General features: G+C 49.1%; 1 protein-coding gene across 1 annotated transcript in view; it reads right to left on the reverse strand.

The window, feature by feature from the left end:
- Positions 1-1,271: 1,271 nt before the first annotated feature.
- The window catches only part of PAK1 (p21 (RAC1) activated kinase 1), a 73,619-nt gene continuing 56,787 nt past the window's right edge, over positions 1,272-18,103 (reverse strand). The window contains exons 10-15 of the mRNA XM_075546331.1: positions 14,341-14,453; positions 11,959-12,076; positions 9,633-9,732; positions 8,033-8,229; positions 3,584-3,721; positions 1,272-2,616 (exon numbers count right to left, since the gene is read on the reverse strand). Of these exons, the coding sequence (XP_075402446.1) occupies positions 2,530-2,616; positions 3,584-3,721; positions 8,033-8,229; positions 9,633-9,732; positions 11,959-12,076; positions 14,341-14,453 (753 nt within the window). The 3' untranslated portion in view covers positions 1,272-2,529. The remainder of the gene's footprint in view (positions 2,617-3,583; positions 3,722-8,032; positions 8,230-9,632; positions 9,733-11,958; positions 12,077-14,340; positions 14,454-18,103) is intronic.

Consider the following 18,103-nt stretch of genomic DNA (forward strand, 5'->3'; position numbering starts at 1 on the left):
AAAAATGTCATGGAAAAAGGGAAAGATAATAGAGTGTTTACATGAACATTTGAAGTCCCTTGTATATATGCTTTTTATGTCTGTGGTCAGGTTTAGATCGAAGTATTTTTTCTCTCTGGTAGCTATTCTAAGTTGCATTGTTTTCCCTACATCCTTATTTCAGAATTCTCGTTGGCATAGAGGAACCCAATTGATTTTTGTGTGTTGATCTTGTACCTGCCACAGAACTGATCTTTCATAATTAGTTCCTTCTTTCTGATGAGGAGCTGCTTATTATAAAGGACCTACAATATCTGGCCCACAACCAGCACAAGCACCTCCCCAGAGACCCAGAAGATGCGCATTCCTACCACTCTGCTTTCCCCACAGCCCCAAAGCAGTTGGACTGTATTCATTTTCACCCAAGGGGAAGACAGGTAGCACAGTGTTCATGTAGCAAGGTGGCTGAATCTGGAGTAGTTATCACCAAAGGCAAGATAAAAATATTCCTCTCAAGTGCTATGCAGTATTAATAATGAATGAACCAGATCTACACACAGATTCAAACATTTATATATCAGATCATAAAATCTGAATGTGAAAAAAGACACAAAAAGATTTACTCTGCTTTAAAGTTCGAAACTAACTGAGCTAAAAAACCAAAACAAACTGAACTAAACAGTATAGGTTTGGGAACACACATGGATGTAATTCAAATACAAAGAAAAGTAAGGAGGGCTTTTACTAGGTCAGGATAGTGGCTGCCTCTGGGAGAGGGAAGGGGGCCTGTAAGGAGAGCACGTGATTAGAGAAGGCTCTGGGCACCCGGAAGTGTACCATCTCCTGACTGAGGTGAGGAATGTATGTGCGTTTACTTTGCAGTGATTTCTTAAGCAGTCCAAATATGTTTGGGCCCCTTTACCCTAATTATTTTATATTTAAAGCAGTGTTAAGAAGAAAGAATGGCTATACAATATTCAATGGCAAAGCATCACCCAATCAAGTTGCTCTCCAATGGTTCAGGGAGGGATTAAAATCAGGGCATATGCAACCATGTGACAGATGAACTGTTAACCATTTAGCATATTAGCTCTAGCATTCTCCTTCATACGTGTGTGTGTAATGTTTAACAACCCGGGTCATGTGGAGGGAGACTATACGGGAATCCTGAGTCGGAATCAACCCCACGGCAGTGAGTGGGGTTATCTTGGTTCCATTCCTACAATGGCTTGTAAGTTTGGAATAACAGCAAGATGAAAAAATCAGAAAAGAAGACGAGACTCACAGTAGAATGTTTTCATCTCCTTTTATTGAAGGAAAGAGAAACCTGTGTTGCAGAGGCGCGGTGCCTCAGAGCAAGACAAGGTAGCCATGGGGCTGACATGATGAGTCACAATGCTGGCCAGGGGTCCTACCACGGTGGAAGGGCCAAAACCACAAAGACAGCAGGAGGTAGCAAACGTCCCCAACACCCAGGGCAAGCGTTTCCATCTGCACAGAGCTTGCCCTGTACCTTCCAGCAGGGTCCCCTCACAGCTGGCGGATTATCATCTCAGGTCTCGGCCAAGACCATCTAAAGGCATACAAAATCCAAGTGCTCTCTCAGATCTGGAGAGAGTTCCCTTGGACCTGAAAATGCAGGTCCCGAGAGCTGGGCTGATCCTTCAGGTCCTCATCCCAGAAGGAAAGAGGCTGAGTTCTCAAAACACCCCACAGGTATTGCTGGACAGGGACCAAGGCCCAGCCCAGTCCTGGAAGCAGCTTTGTTTTTTCCCGACTTCTCTCACTGTTCTCACCCAGCATGTGCCCGAGGGAACCTCTCAGTGTTATCAACAAATACAAAACGGGGGCAGCGGCCTAAGAGATGCAGGGAATTAAAAGCTGCAACACCAGCCAAGACCGTTTCATGAGGAATAGCATGGGAAACACTATTGGGTCAAGGTCCTCCCAAACAGCTGCTAGAAATACACACCAAGAAAAACTGTGGTCGGTAGCTCTCTCCCCCCATGTCGGCATCAGCTGTGCCCGAGCCATGGTCCAGGAAGCTGAGCCACTCTGTGTCCTTGGCAGACGGTCAAACCCCAGGGCACTCCTCAAGCTGTTCCAGTTTTCAAGTACAAGGAGGTGTTCGGGCATTTCGGTCACAGAAAAGCAAGCACTAAAGACAGCTCAGCCCTTACAAATGGATAATGTTATCCAGCCATTACACTGAAAGACTTAACAACTGATTGCAGAGAGGGGCGGGGTAGGGGGGTACGAGATTCTGCCAGGTGTAACTAAGAGTCCAAGTCTATTCACGGAAACCCTCCATCATAAACCACCCTCACCTCCACAGAGTGGAATGCATTTCCTTACTGAGAACCGGTCATCAGCTGCTAAGTCATCCCAGTGATAGTTCCCATCAATGCTGGGCACGTGGTTTCCAAAGACCAATTCTGGAGAGCTCTAGACCAGAAAATGGGACGGGGGTACTGAGGCAAGGCGGGAATTTCTGAAGTGAGCATTGGTTTCACAGAAGGCTTGGCACAACGGGGCTGGGTGGGCATGGCTTTAGTGATTGTTCTTGGTGGCCTCCTTTGCCGCAGCAATCAGCGGAGTCAGGCTGGACAGGGGCTTGGCAATCTTCAGGAACTGATGCTGGGAGGGAGAAAGAGAGCAAACAACATGTGACCATTTCGCCTTCTGCAACCCTTATAAGACACTGAGACAACCATGTCTGCACAAAAGAGCCCTGACGGTGCAAGTAGTGGGTCACACGCTGTTGAGCTGCCAACCACTAGGTCAGCAGTTTGAACCCACCGACTGCTCCAGGGGAGCAAGATGAGGCTTTCTGTTCCTGGAAAAACAGCCAGGCTCAGAAACACACAGGAGCGGCTCTCTCCTGTCCTGTAGGGACGTGATGAGTCAGAATCAACTCTGTGGCAGTGAGTTTGTTTTTGTGGCGTGGGGTCTGGAGGAGGGACAGCCTGGAGAGCCTTCGATCATCACCAAATCGAAAGATCCCTTTTAACAGTATCAAACCTACTTAGGCCTTCAAAATCATTGGCCAAGAGCACACCCATGGAGAGCCAGACATGGACTGAAACGCTGGCTCCACAACTTACACCAGCTATGTCATCAAGGATCTTGGTCTTCTCATCTGTAAAAATGGGAATAACCACACCTATAGATGCACAAGACACAGTGCTTAATACTTGGAATCTACTAAGAATCCAATGTGATGTATTTATTGTATACGTTATAAGATCAGGAATGAAACCCTAGAGGGCAGCAATTTTCAGTAGTGACACTGTGGAATTCAATTAGGAATGGTGTCATCGCCAGTCACAGGCTAGGTACCGTATTGCCACATTTCTCAATGCCTAGGGCTTCCAGGAGGGGCCCTGGTGGTGCTATGGTTATGCCTTGGGTGGCAATCCATATGGTTGGCTGTTCGATACCACCCACAGCTCCATGGGAAGAAGATTGGGCTTTCTACTCCTGTACACAGTTACAGTCTCAGAAATCCATGGGGAAGGAGCTGGTGGTGGTGCCACCAAGAGCCAGCCTTGACTCGATGGCAATGAATTTGGGTGTGGTTGAGCTTCTCCTTCAGGAGCGTTACCTGGAGCAGCTCTTTAGCGGAACCCCTCTTCTCCACATCCATCTCAAGACAGCGGTTCAGGAAATCCCGGAAGATAGCAGACAGCTTCTCGGGGTTCTGAAGCTCTGGGGTCCCATTGGTGGCGATGAGGTACAATGCCTGGCAATAAAAATGAAGACTCACTGCTATGGGTGATACTGAGAAGACCCTCCCCCACCAAAAAACATGTGTGTCACACACCTTCACCCCTCTATCTGCAGTCTTAAGCCCATGTGGGCCAGGGTTTTCTTTTTGCAGGGTGATGAGCCAGATTGGTGTAGGATGTGTCTCACATCAGGGAGCCCCGGTGGCGGGGTGACTAAACTGCTAGGTTCCTAATTAAACAGTACGCAGTTGGAGCCAACTAACCAACCAACCCTTCCTCGGGATGTAGCAGTCTGCCTTGGGAACCTTCCGAACCGTTACACGGGTTCTAAAGGCTATTCTGAGTTAGAACTGACTCAATGGCAGTGGGTTTGGGTGACAATTGCCTGGCAGGAGCAGTCCAGACAGAGAGTCCAGGCCATTCCTCCAGACGGGCAAGGCTGACACAACTTCCCCCCAGAGCCAGCACCGTGAAGTCAGATTCCCAGCCGTCTGAAGTCGGAGAAAATCAATGTCTGCTTGTTAAGGGCACCTGTGGGTGGTATTTCTGGCACTGCAGTACTAGCTACCTAAGACCTACTGGGCTGCGTCGGGGGTCTCAGACATCTCCTCTGAGAGACAGCACCAGGCCGATAGGAGACAACCAGGAAGCTCTGATCTACCAGAAAGAATATGGCCAAGGGATCGGGTTTTATATTACAGCGCATGTGACCATGGAGAGCCAGCGAATTTCCAAAGTCTCCATCGCTAAAATGGGGGAGACACTAGTCATGACCTCACAGTCTGGAGGGCACAATGAGATCGGCGTATTTGGAAAACATGTTGTCAACTTAGGAAGCGGGTGATAGATCTACGGAGTCATCATTACTACTGACCACAGGTATGAGAGTTTATGATTCGTTCAGCCCGAGGGCCATTGAAAAAAAGGGAGAGAGTCACTAAGGCAGCAGTTTATTTCACTGCCGCCTCCCCGGGCCCCTAACTTGAAGCTTCTCCTGGAGGTGGGGCAGGGGAATGAAGGAAACTACAGGAACACGAACTCTGTACAAGCACTCAGCAGCTGAATCCACAAAGCACCATCTCACTTGCTGACCACCATAATGGGGTAAAAGGCAGGATGGGGCTACCAACCCCATGTCGCAGGTAAAGTCTCGGACACACCTAGAAGCACGCTGCTCACAAGAGTTCATGTCCTCTACTCAAATCCCAGTCTGCTTGCTGGCCTGCTTTCCCTCACCCATCTTACCATATTTAATCCTCGCATGTGTGAGGTGGGTATAGTGGCCCCATCTGTCAGATGAGGTGACTGAGGCTTAAGAGGTTTCACAAGCACACTGAGCAGAGACTGCCAGTCTGATTCCTGACCCTCGGGGTGCCAGGGTCTCATAGTGGCCAGAAGGCAGTTGCTGGGGGCCTCTCATAGTCTCAGGAAGCCAGCAGGTAAGCGACTGCCCAGCGAGCTCCTCCACGTCCCTGTCAATCTGTACCTGGGAACTCTCCCTGAGTCCCAGTCTGCTTTCAATCACACCCACCGATCGCGTTCTTCCTGCCTCTGCACGGCTATCCTACCGGATACGGCCTCCAAGGACAAAGCTGGGCCCAAGGAACAGACACACAGAAGGTAGGTTTTGGTTCGGTGCACTGAGCTCCTGCCGATAATCAGAGCCACTCGAGAGAGACACGTGCTGGAAGTGAAGGCTGGGTGAGCACCTGCCGGTGAGCACTCAGGGGAGTTCGGCGCCAGGAGGGAGGAAAGCAGAAGAGAAAAGCATTCTTTCCTCCACTCTTTATGTGAGGGAGTAACTTTCACATCTGCCCAGGACTAAAATGACCAATACAGGTGCATCTGCGTTCACACACTCTTGTCTCTCCTACCATCAAGGAGACACTGCCCGGTTCTCATCTAATGCCCTCTGCTTCACACGCGACCCAACCCGTCGGCACTCCGGGATCCCATTCCTACGGCCGTCACTTCTGTTCCTGTACGTGATCATCTTCCCTCTTCCACTGACACTCTCATCAGCAGATCAGTCTGAGATAGCATCATCTTAAAAAAAAAATCCCCCTCTCCTGAGTTTCCTCTAATTAGGCATCCATCCCCATCACTGACCATCACGGTCCTCAGGAACTGGGAGATGCAGAAGGGTTTTCCCCCAGGTTGTCCCCATATTGAACGCCGGGCCTAGGACACTGCTTGGGAGCACATGGTGGGTGACTGTACACTTGGAAGTCAGCTGCTTAGAGGTTAGCTCCCTGAGAGCATCAGCCATGTGGAGCAACCGAGCTCTCGTCTGTCCTACGCCCTGCTGATAAGGATCGTGCAGTTTCCCTGAACGAGAGCCCAGAGACAAGGTCAAACCAACTCTAGGAGGACCAGGGTTAGGCTGCCACCTTGAATCTAGGGTCCACCTGTCTTGTCACATGTAGATCCTTAGTGCCGCCCTGTCTGATGGCATGTACACCCCTAGTTTGTCCCCCTCCCATTTTTGTATGCCTATTGTACAACCCCTTCCCGTTATGATGTAACCAGGGGGCCTGCACGGCCCCGAAAGTATATATATGCCGTGATTGTAAATATATCTGCTCGGACCTGGCTGCTGAGATCATGGTTATCCGGGAGGCGAGCTACAGCGTGCCTACTATTGTCCGATGTCTCTTTAATCTTACCCCTTGATTACACAACCACCCCTTGGGCCCGTTCGATTGTGGGGGCTGGTACCCCACAAATAACCTCCCCATAGGCACCCTGACAAACCCAATGTTAATATCTCACTCACATCTTAATCTGCCAATTCCCTTCACCACGGTGAGCAACTCTGCTTCTGAAACACCTTGCTGCCTTGGCCTCGGGCTCAGTTCTCCACCTCCTGGGAAGGCCACTCCTCCTTGGTTCACATTGCTAGTTCCTGTCTCTCAGCTGGTTAACCCTGGAGGCAGCCCCAGGTCAGCACTCACATTCTTTTCTTCTTCAATTGCGCTGCCTCCCTAGGTGGCTGAGCTCATCTACGCCTGACATTAAGTAACAGCTAAACGCTATCTATTAATAAACTTATATTTATAGTCCTGACCTCTTTCCCTGGAGCTCCAGATACTGCAGCCCAAACTCACCGTTTCCACTGGGAAGTCTAAGAAACACTTAAAATGAGCACATTCGAAACAACTCTTGATTACAACATCTCATCGGACTTGCCTCATATCTCAGTAAAGGGCATTTTTTAAAAAATAGCAATTCAGGATCCAAATCATCATGAGGCCTCGTTTTCTTAGATCTAATTCATTTTGTCAGCTGTACTTTTAAGATAGTCCAACCACTTCCGGCTTCCACTCCTGCCAACCTGGTCCAAGCTACCACTCGGACCTGAACTGTGAGCACAGTCTCTCCATAAAGACAGAGGACATGATGCTGGTAAAACAAGGAGCACGTCACATCGCTCCTCAGCTCAAGCCCCTCCACGGGCTTCCCTGTCTGATGGAACAGAAACCGAGGCCTTCACGCCGACTCTCCCTCGTCCCCTGCAAGTTCCCCAGCCTTGCCACCACTCGCTCGGCTCCTTCCTCACTTCAGGGCCACCGGTCTCTTTGGTTTCCCCCAGAAGACAAGAACGTTACCAAATCAGGGTCTTTGCATACGTCGCACCTGGAAAATTCGTGTGTCAGACTAAGTTCATGACTTGCTCCTTCAAGTGTTTGCTCAAATAACCTACAAAGAGAGAACTTCCCCTTTGACCCATATACTCACACTGACTCGTATCAACCCCCCTGTGGGTTTCCCAGACTGGAACTGCTGACAGGAAGAGAAAGCCCAGTGGTTCTCCAGAGCTGCTGGTGGTTTTGAACCGTCAACCATCCTGATGGTAGGCCCAATGCATAACCAACCACACCACCGGGGCTCCACAATTGCCTATTTCTTCTCCTCCTCACCCCCATCTCCCCACCTGTCTCCATTACTTACTTCACCCCTCTGCCATTTTTTTTTTTTGACACAGTACTTGTGCCTTGCCTAGTTTAAGGAGCCCTGGGAGCACCATGGGTTAAGCACTGGGCTGCTAACTGCAGGGCCTGCTGTGGTTCAAACTCACCAACCACTCTATGGGAGAAAGATGAGGCTGTCTGCTCTCATAAAGATGAACCGTCTTGGAAATACTAAGATGCAGGCCTACCCTGTTCCCTGGGGTCGCTAGAGCGAGAATTAACTTGATGGCAGTGGATTTCTTTGGTGTTTTGGTGCCTCGTTTGATCCAGGAAGCCACAATGAACCGCCTGAGAGCATTTCCTGGGACTGAAGGCGACATCCTGCACATCTTGCAATGAGACCCCAATACTCACCCTCAGAGGGTTTTCATTGAGGTATGGGGGCTCCCCTTCGATCATTTCAATGGCCATGATGCCCAGGGACCAGATGTCAACCTTGGGCCCGTAGGCCTTTCTCGTCACCACCTCTGGCGCCATCCAGTATGGGGTCCCCACCATGGTGCTCCGTTTGCTCTGCTCTGGGGTGATCTGGGCACAGAACCCAAAGTCAGCTAGAGAAGGAAAAGAAACAAGGCAAGGAGTTACATTTAGGGCATTCCTTGGCAAGCACAGGTGACACACCGACTCCTGGGTGTCCAGCCCTGCCTGGCCCCCAGCCACTGCTCCCAGCTACAGATCCAGTTCCTCTAGGCCAGTGGCTCTCAGCCTTCCTAATGCTGTGACCGTTTGATACAGTTCCTCATGCTGTGGTGACCCCAAACCAAAAAATTATTTTCTTTTTATATGTATGTATGTATGTATTTATTTATAATCATTTTATTGGAGGGTCGTACAGCTCTCATCATAATCCATATAGATCCATTGTGTCAGGCACATTTGTACATATGTTGCCATCATTTTCTTTTTTTCCCATAAAGTTATTTTCGTTGCTACTTCATCACTGTAATTTTGCTACTGTTATGAATTGGGCGACCCCTGTGAAAGGGCCGTTTGACACACACACAACCCCACCAAAGGGGTCGTGACCCACAGGTTGAGAACCACTGCTCTAGGCTGTCCCTTATCCAACCGTACAGAGAAGGTGGAATATAAGATATATCTTCTCTTTCTTCAAACTGCAGGCAACAATGTCCAAGCTGCCCACTGTGGCCTTGACCCAGTTCTACTTTGTTGCTGAAAGTCATTCCCATGTCTCAGAATCTGGTAACTAGGTCCTTGCTTTCTTCCCTTGGAATGAACGCTTGGCTTTAGTCACCTATGATAGTTAGAACCCTACTGTATCTGTTCTTCAACCTGTGTCTCATGGCCAGGGACAACCGACAGTCCTTCCACGAGCCTCCTATCCTCCTGTGACACAACCTGTTTGTCTGGATTATGGATCCTTCCTCCTCTGAATAAAACGATAATATGCTTATTTAAGTCAAAAGGTATGGTTGATATTAAGATCTACGTCTCTTTACACATGTTGTATTCCCAGGGGGCCTGGAATATAATAAGCATTCAATAAAAGTTTGCTGAATAATAACTGATGAAAGAATTCCACTGAGACCTTTGTTCTTTTATTATTAGTATTATTATTTAAATCATTTTATTGGGGGGCTCTTAAAAACTTTATAAAAACCCAACATTGGTATTAAGCACACTGAACCGTTTGCTCTAATCAACTATCCCATGTCTCCTATAGCACAAGAGTGCGATCTCTAGGAATCTAATAACTAGTCTGAGAGCCCCATGACCGTGGGCAGCAAGTGCCCTCAGTGCCCATCATCACCGGCACCAGCCAATAGTAGGCACTCAGCAAGTTACTGGTGCCCAAGTTGCGTTCTATGGTAGAAGAATATAAAGAATCTGCATATCCCAGGAAATAAAGAGCCATTGATGAGGCTTGTACCTACTATTAGTATTTCTAGCCCACAGCGAAAAGCAGCGTGAGTACTCCTAGATTCCTACTCACTTAGCTTGACGGAGCCATCCATCCCCAACAAGATGTTGTCGCTCTTGATGTCTCTGTGAATGACCTGGTTTGAATGCAGAAACTCCAGGGCTTGCAGGCACTGGTGAAGGTGGGCGGAGAGAAAAAACAGACGCATGAATCAGAAGACTTAGAGAAAAAGCAATTCATTTAACCTCCTCATTTTCAGATTAAAGTGAGGCCCCCATAAGTTCATGGACATGCCCCAAATAAGAAGCAGAATTAAGTCTAGCACCAAGACTCCCTATGATGCTCCATGCTTTCTTCTTGGAATAGCTTTGCTAAAGGGAAGGAATTCCTCCAGGGGATGGGTTTTGGTTTTACAGAACATTAGATCCTTGATTTTAAAGAGTCCTGAGAAGAATTCCAGAAGAAAAACGGAAAGGAGTGTTATACAGCACGAACTAGAAGAAACGAACACATGTACAGATGGTGTTGCTATGAGGAGAGACGGTTAACTGAGGGGGCGCCTTGTTTGGGGAGCTCTTTGCGCCTCTTCTGGAGATGGACTCAATGTGCCTGCAGACAGGAGACGGTCCCGCAGGCAACAGAGCACACCTTACGTTTCATACAGTCGTCTACACCTGAGGTACTTATGAGGGTATTTAAAGAGGTCGTGGAAATGTTCCATTATCTTTCATTCCATTTTCCCCCGAGACGTTTTGAAGCCCCTTCATGTTGAGAAATCACTTGGGAGGGAAGGGGTAGCTTCTGTTCATTTAAGTCATAGGAATGGTTGAAACCAGCAAAAAAAGGCGATGAGAGGGGGGATAAAAGAAAAAGAACCTTCTTGGAAGCATCTCTACTGCGGCGGCAGAAGGAGCCACAAGGGGGCAGACGGCTATAGGGCAAACTGCCTGGCTCTCTCACCACCTGAGGAACATCTCATGCTAGACAAATCACTTACTCCCCTGGGTCCCAGTCTCCCGTCTGTACAAGGTGGGCATGCCACGAGATACTATCGGATTTTCAACTGAATCCAATGGTTAGAAACATCTACCAATTGAAACTACCCAAGATGTAAGCCAACGGGGACATTCTATTTAAATGGTCATAACTTAATACTTTACTAAGAACTGACCAGTAGTTAAATTTAGAACGAATTTAGAGTGAGTAGGTAAAGAAAGTCTCAAAAGACTTCTTCGAGGCGTTATAATAAAAATAGGTGGAGAAACACTGGATTAGTGGGAAGGCAAAGAAATCAGATCTAAAAACCTCAGCCCTGTGTTAGTTCCATTAGCCTACTCGTGTGTTCACTACAATCTATTCCTATATACAAATTAAAAGCCACATAAGAGGCAAAACAGACAGAGCTCTCATAGACATACGCAAGTAGCTCGTGGGATTGGTCACTGAATTGAAAGGGGTAGGACCATAGCCTCATGGGACAGCTCAGTTACCTGGCATAACGCATAGTACATAAAATAGTGTTCTACATCCTAAATTGATTAGCAACATCATAAACACTTGTAAGTGGCCATCAGTGATACAACTCTTGGTCTATTTCCACTGGTAGCAAAAAAGAAAGAAGAAAACCAAAGACTCAAGGAAGAACTTCACCCGTAAGATCGAGGGCCTCGTCTACCCTGAGACCAGGAGTAGATGGTATCCAGCTACCACTACCTGACCACGCTGACAAAGGACACGAGAGTAGGAGAACATGTGGAACAAAACCCCAATCCCTACCAAAAACCATAGCTACTAGACCGATGGAGATTAGTGGACTCCTCCAGACTATTGCTCTAGGAAGCCAGGCCCAGAGGTCTCCTTTCAGCCAAATGATCGACTGGTTGATGAAACAAACAGTATCGCTCGTGAGAAAATGTGCTCTTAACCAACCAACTCAACTGTACCATCCCAAATAGTCATCTCACCCCAAAGCAGAGGCGAGAGGCAGCGAGGGGCAGGGGAGCTGGCTCAGTGGAAACGGAATAAAGAGAATGTGGACACATTGTGGAAATTATCACCAACGGCACAGAACAATCTATATAAATATTGTCAAACGGGAGGCTAGCTTGCTGGGTAAACTTTCGCCTAAGATGCAATAAAACGTCCTCCTTGATCTGAGACCCACGAGAATAAGGACCAAATCTTGTTTCAGATCCCATCCCCGATCCAACACTGTGGATGCCAATAGGTTATCATTAAAAGAAAACGATCATTGTGATTGAAATGAAAAAATCCGGGTAGAATAAGACGCCGAAGGTGTCACGAATGCCTCCTACCTCCACCGTGCCCAGGCTGAGCTCCGGAGACCAAGAAGTGGAGGCCACTTCTTCCCTGAGGCTGCCTTTGCCCTTGACCTTACCTCCCGGCACACAGCTGCAATCTGGCCTTCATCCATGCAGGTTTCTGTCACTACATCTGTCAGAGATCCTCCAGCCAAGTATTCCATGACGACCCACAGTTCATCTCCCACGAGGTAACTGCAAGAGGGCAGATAGAGGGCACGAGGAACAATCAGAGCACACTGAGACGGGGCGGGGGTTTCAAAGGCCAAGCACACACACGGAGTGGCCCGGCATCTCGGTTAGCACTGGAAGGGCCGAGAGTGCTTTCAGCTAGAGAAAAGCATTACCACGGGAAGAACCACTGATTTTAACACTCTGGTCCATGGGTTTATATATGTGTGTTATCAGGCACAACTCTAACTGCTGTACTGTTTCCAGTTGAAGAACTGTTGTAGGACATACTTATTTAATTTAAAATGTGTAATTGTTACATGAAGCAATATTCTTGACATTTTCAGACCATTTGGCCCCATTTTTTGAGATTTATGAAATCTATAAAGGAAGGTAAGAGGTATGTCTAATGTGTCTATACCCCAAGGTACTGATAATCTTCCCTTGTTCCCTACGATGGATATACAATCTCCTGAAATCTCTAACCAAGACTAAGATTAAAATTTGGGCACTTAAAAAAAACACCAAAAAAAGTCTGAAGAGTTTCTCCCAGAGAAGACCAAGTAGACACATTCTGAGCACTCAGATCACTAGGTTAGAATACAGACAACAAACAAAATACAAAAACAAAGAAGAAGCTAGTTCATCAAAACACAAGCTTTCTGAAATCAGAAAGACCAGAAATATTAAAAATGGAATGTTTTAATACTGAACATTAAAGATGATTAAGACTTTAAGGTATCAGAATCGTATGGAAACTACTAGATTAGTAGTCAAAATCTAACTCATTAAAATCTTCCTCCTAAGACAGGCTCCTTCAAGGGAGGCAATGTTCTTCACGCCTCAAAAGGCATCCAAGCAGAGCACCCAAATACTCGACCAAGATGCTTTGGTGGAAAGGGCTTGGGATTCGGAGCCCCCATTACCAACGTGAGGGAAAGTTATTCAACTTCCTTGGGAGTTCTACTCCATCTGAGATCTACAAGAGCAAGCACTAAGTCTTGTTTAAGAGTCTGTCCCAAATTGCACACCGTCAGTGCCAACCTTTACTGACTAGACAGATGAGGTAAGATGCTGCAAGACAAACGTGTTGTGGTACCCACTGTACCAAGGTCCCCTCATAACAGACATTTCAGAGGCAGTGCCCAGAACACCATCATGTATTTGGAGAAGAACAAAGATGGATGGAGTCCTCCCCTGGGATGTCACCCCAAACCACAGGTCCCCATTTGCAAAGTCACCACTGAATGCCCACGTGAAGGGCAGTCAGTTGCCTCTTCTCCAGTCCCACAGAAGTCCACCAGGCCAGGAGCTATGTGAGGACAAGTCTTATTGACTTTCGATGCCATTGTCTAGGCCCCTGGAAAATCAGAGAAGTCATGCTGGGATCTTCTTACCCCACTACCAGCACCCAGAGGCCTTCAACAATGGGGTCCCCTCTTGTGCTGCCCGACAGCATCGGAGATGGGAACTCGCTGTTTGATGAGGCAGACTACACTCTTTTTGGAGAATTTGCATTCTTCTTTGCCTGAAGCCCAAATCTGCTACCCCTACAGCTGTCATCCATTTCTCCAACTTAGGTATTGCTCATCCAAACTCTTGGACTACAGCGAAACACAGCACACGTGTTAGCTACAACCACTCTTACCTAGTTGGTGAGCTAGAATGAGAGGCTGAAATCAAACAGACGGGATGGATTTAAGGAAGAGAGTGAAAACGTTCCAGCTCTTGCTCAGCGCAAGCCCATGTAAAAACAACAGCAACAACCACCAGAGAATTTAGTTGAGTACTAACTTACTGCGAGGCGACAGTGAAGCGGTCTTGCTAAAAAAGGAACAAAACAAATTCCTCAATGAAATGATTACTCTCTGGGTCAAATTTAGACTCAAGGCGGAGTTCCTGGTCTCCTGGATTTCAGATGAAGAATCGAGTAGTGTGTGTGTGCACTCTCTCTGAACAAAAGTCAGGAAGGAAAGTTTTGGGAAGAACAATTGAGGGCCTAGATTTCAGTCTCAAGAAGAAGGGCGGAAGGTTCCCTGAGCCAGAAGAGCACACAACTTGAGGGCCAGCTGTTGGAAGCCGCAGGGTGGCAGCCTTCGGTCGAACCCAGGGCTGCCCGGCAGCCAGATGTGCCCAGCAGTATGCAGGCTAGGAGGCAGAGCGCACTCGGCGTCACAAAGACTCTTAAACAGAGGCCATTGTGAGTGTTGGCATCACTGCTCCCTAAGAGCCCCACCGCCTACCAGTCCCTAAGGTCCTCTCCCTCTGCCAGGACCCCCACTCCATACCTGTCTAGGTAGTTCACGATGTTGGGGTTCTTGTTTTCCCTCATGACCAGGATCTCATTAATAATCAGCTCTTTCTTTGGCTGCTGCTGAAGGTTCATCTGCTTGATGGCCACCTGAAATCAGAGAGCAGACACGGTGCTTACCTAGCAGAGCTTGTCACCACACTTCCCCACCACGGAGGCCAGAAGAGGACCGCACAGTCTCAGACCTTCCTTCAAGAAGTCGCCATTCATCAGGGTAAGACCAGGGGTTCTCAAAACGACATCAGCAACGGCATTTGGAAGCGTGTTGGAAACGAAACTTCTAGGGTTCCACCCACAGCCTAGTGAATCGGACGCGACGGGCTTGCATCAGCATGCCAGGTGCTCCTGGTGCCTGCCACCGTGTGATCTCACTGCCACCGCGTCACCTCCAGCCTCGGTGTAGAACAGTGCTTTCAAACCCCCTGGTTGTAGTGGGTCACGCACTGGGCTGTAGACACGGGGTAGTTTCACATCACCAGCTGCTCTGCAGGAGCAAGACGAGGCTTTCTACGCCCATAAAGATGCCAGTCTCGGAACCCACAGGAGCAGCTGTACTCTGTCCACAGGTGTTGGCTGTTTGAGTCAGAATGGCCTCAATGGCAGTGAGTGTGGTGGTTTTCTGTTTTTTAATAACAGAAGTTCCTACCTAGCGCCACAGAAACACAGGAGAGGGCAAGAACGCTTGGCACCTGGCAATTGGGGAGGCTTGCAGAGGTGGAGGGGAGCAGTGGCAGACAGGTGAATCGGGTTCAGGGAGAGGAGAAAGAGGGGGAGGGGCCGCTATGGTGATGTATGACGATCTTGGCTTTTTTGCCTGTTGCAATTAAACGAGTTTCCATGTGACAAATCACAATCCCTGACCAAAGGGGAGGTCTGCGTTTATTCCCACACCTTGGCGTCCACTTCCGTGTCCGGTACCGGGTAAAGTGCCTGTTACATCTGCTTTACCGACACCTGAGGCGTTCACACTGCCACTGAACCCTCTCAGCAGCCGAGCCAACTGGGCTTCAGAGACTGTAAGTCACGTGCACACGGAGCCGTTGAATGGCAAGTCAGGTTTGCACGCTCCAAGGTGATGCCAGGTTGTCACGGATGCTGCGCATGCGGCCAGACGCATCCTCCCCACCTTCCGCTCCAAGCTATTTCAGAGCATAAAGGGCTCGTGGTTGTCTGCAGGTGCTCCTCGGCCTGACAGGAGACGTTCTCGTGGCCTGAGCCCCGTCACTTCGCGCTGTATTCCTTCCTGCGTGCATGGATGGCGCTACCTACAGCCCAGGATCCCCAACTTCCTTCGGGATCTTCTCTCCGCATGGATCATCTACTGCCCCAAAGTGATTGGTGCTCTATCAGTCCGAAAGAAACCTCATTCTCTCTATCCCAGAGGCATTTTCCCTTCTTAAGTGCCCGCCCGGTGTGTCTTTGTCTGGCGACCAGCTGGGCGGCAGACACAGAGGAGAGTTCTCCAAGCTCAGTCTCTGGTACCAGGACCAGCCAGTGTCGATGCTTAACAAATGTCTGTGGACAGGAGGGAGGCAAGAGGGAAGCCCATGGGGGGTGGGGGGAGAACAAAGAGCAACAGCAATAGGCTGCTCTAGCTCATGAGAGATACAGAATTTTTTGCTAAATGTTCGTTTCCTAGAGCTTTCTTCCTGCTTACCAGACAAGAAGACGAACATCTCCTAACCCCAAACAAACAGACACCTCGCCATCCAGGAGACAGCCAGGAGCTGCCCGAGAGAGTTTCCAAGGCTGTACATCTTTACGGAAGCAGACTGCCACCCCTTTCTCCCACCTTGCATGGCTGGTGGGTTTAGTCTGCTGATCTTTTGGTTTGCAGCCACAAGTACTAACTAAATTAGGTCTTTCCAGAAGCAGCGGACAGTTTAAAGGATAAAAACTCAGAAAGTTGCCGGGGAAAGCCCTTGGCTCAATCATTTCTTCAAGTGTGGGGTGCGGTGGGGTCTTATACGGGCACCCAGCTTATCAGTAAAAATAGAACTGGTTTTCCAGTCACTTCCGTCTCCTACCAAAAGATGAGAACACACGAGCAGAGCCTCCGATCAGGGCAGGCTCCAGTCTGACGGCAGCTTTCTGTAACACCCAAGGGTAGCTGCTTTTAATGTCTGAAAAGCAACAGGTTAATTTAAGGACATAAAGGACGAGGCAGTGCCTACAAACCTCACGAAGGTCATGGTTGCTCGCACTGGAGGAGAATGTGAAAGGCAGGCAGGCACAGCCCCTTACATGAAGACTGCAGCAGGGCACTGAGCATCCGTCTCAGTAACCACTGACTGAGATGGCCCAGCCTGAATGTCCTTCATCTATCACACCCCCAAGGAGCCCTGGTGCCACACTGGTTCAGCAAGCCTCAGCTGCTAGTCAAAAGGTTGGCAGTTCAAGTCCACCAGTCACTGTTAGGGGAAAGATGGGGCCATTTACTTCCACAAAGAGCCTGGGCAACCCTAGGGGGCAATTCTACTCTGCCCTTTAGGGCCATTAGGAGTCAGCATTGGGAGATGCTGGCAACCCAATTGGGCTGGCTGCTAACAACTAAGTCAGCAGTTCCGAGCCAGCAGCCACTCCATGGGAGAAAGACGAGGCTGCGCGGCTCTTGTCGTCGCGAGCTCCGAAACCCAATCTCAGGAGCCCTCTCTCGGGCCCCGATGAGGGGGCTCGGCTCAATGGCAGGGGGTGGGGGTTTGTTAAGGAGGGCCAGGAGATGGTACTAGTGTAAAAGGAAAAGGAATCGACTTGAAATATGGAGGACCTGAATTCTGGGCCTGACCCAATGCAAGCTCTCCGAGCCTCATCAATATATTGACGATAATAACCCAACTCCAACAGCCTCGCCCACAAGATGGTTTTGAGGACTAAACGCGCTCGTGGTCTCTGGGTTACGCATAGGCATGTTTCAGAGACTGCACTGAGAAGGTAAATCAATCAGGAAAACGTGACGCACAGCTGTCAGCGCGGCATGAGCACTTGGCACAGAGCAGCCACCGCAAAGATGACAGAAAACAGCCCCTTCCCCACCCCACCCCCTGCCCCCCAACTGCTGCTTCCCGGGTGCCTGCTCAGTTGGCAGCTGGTGCTGTACTCGCATCACCTCAGGACAACCTAACAACCGGTGTGCAACGTGGGCAGCAGTAGATGCACTGCCAGGGAGACAGCCAAATGAACCGTCACCATCAGTTTAAGTGGCCCACAGGTCATGCCGGCTGCAGAGCTCATTCTCTTTGTAAGCCTATTCTCCATGAAAAAGGGCTTGCTGGACGATGGGGGTGGGGGGAAGGATGCCCAGCATCCACGGCTGTATGTGGTGGACAGCAGCCCCCACGTCCCCGGGGATCACCCCCAGAAGCACTCACTCACAAAGCCTGTGCACATCCGCTCTCAGCTCCACTGAAGAAGTATCCTCCTGGGGGCAGGAAATGGGGCCTTCCGGACCACGCTGCATCAGACACTCTAATGGACTCGCTGCCATTCATAGTTTTGTAACCACAAGGGAGGAGGGACACCGTGAGATCAAGTTTCCCTTTCTCATGCCACCTCACAGATGCAACCCTCAGACCTTCCAGGAACCACCAGCCTGCCTCTTCTCAAGGCTCTCCGAGCTTAAAAGGCCAGAAACATGACACACCGGGGCCTTGATGCCCAACCTCAACCCCCCTGGGGCTCCAAAGCCCAGAAAGCATGGGATGAGGAGTTAGAAGATCTAACGGAGCCTCGGCTAATGGGTG

This window comes from Tenrec ecaudatus, chromosome 4, assembly GCF_050624435.1.
Source record: "Tenrec ecaudatus isolate mTenEca1 chromosome 4, mTenEca1.hap1, whole genome shotgun sequence".
Lineage (NCBI taxonomy): Eukaryota > Metazoa > Chordata > Mammalia > Afrosoricida > Tenrecidae > Tenrec > Tenrec ecaudatus.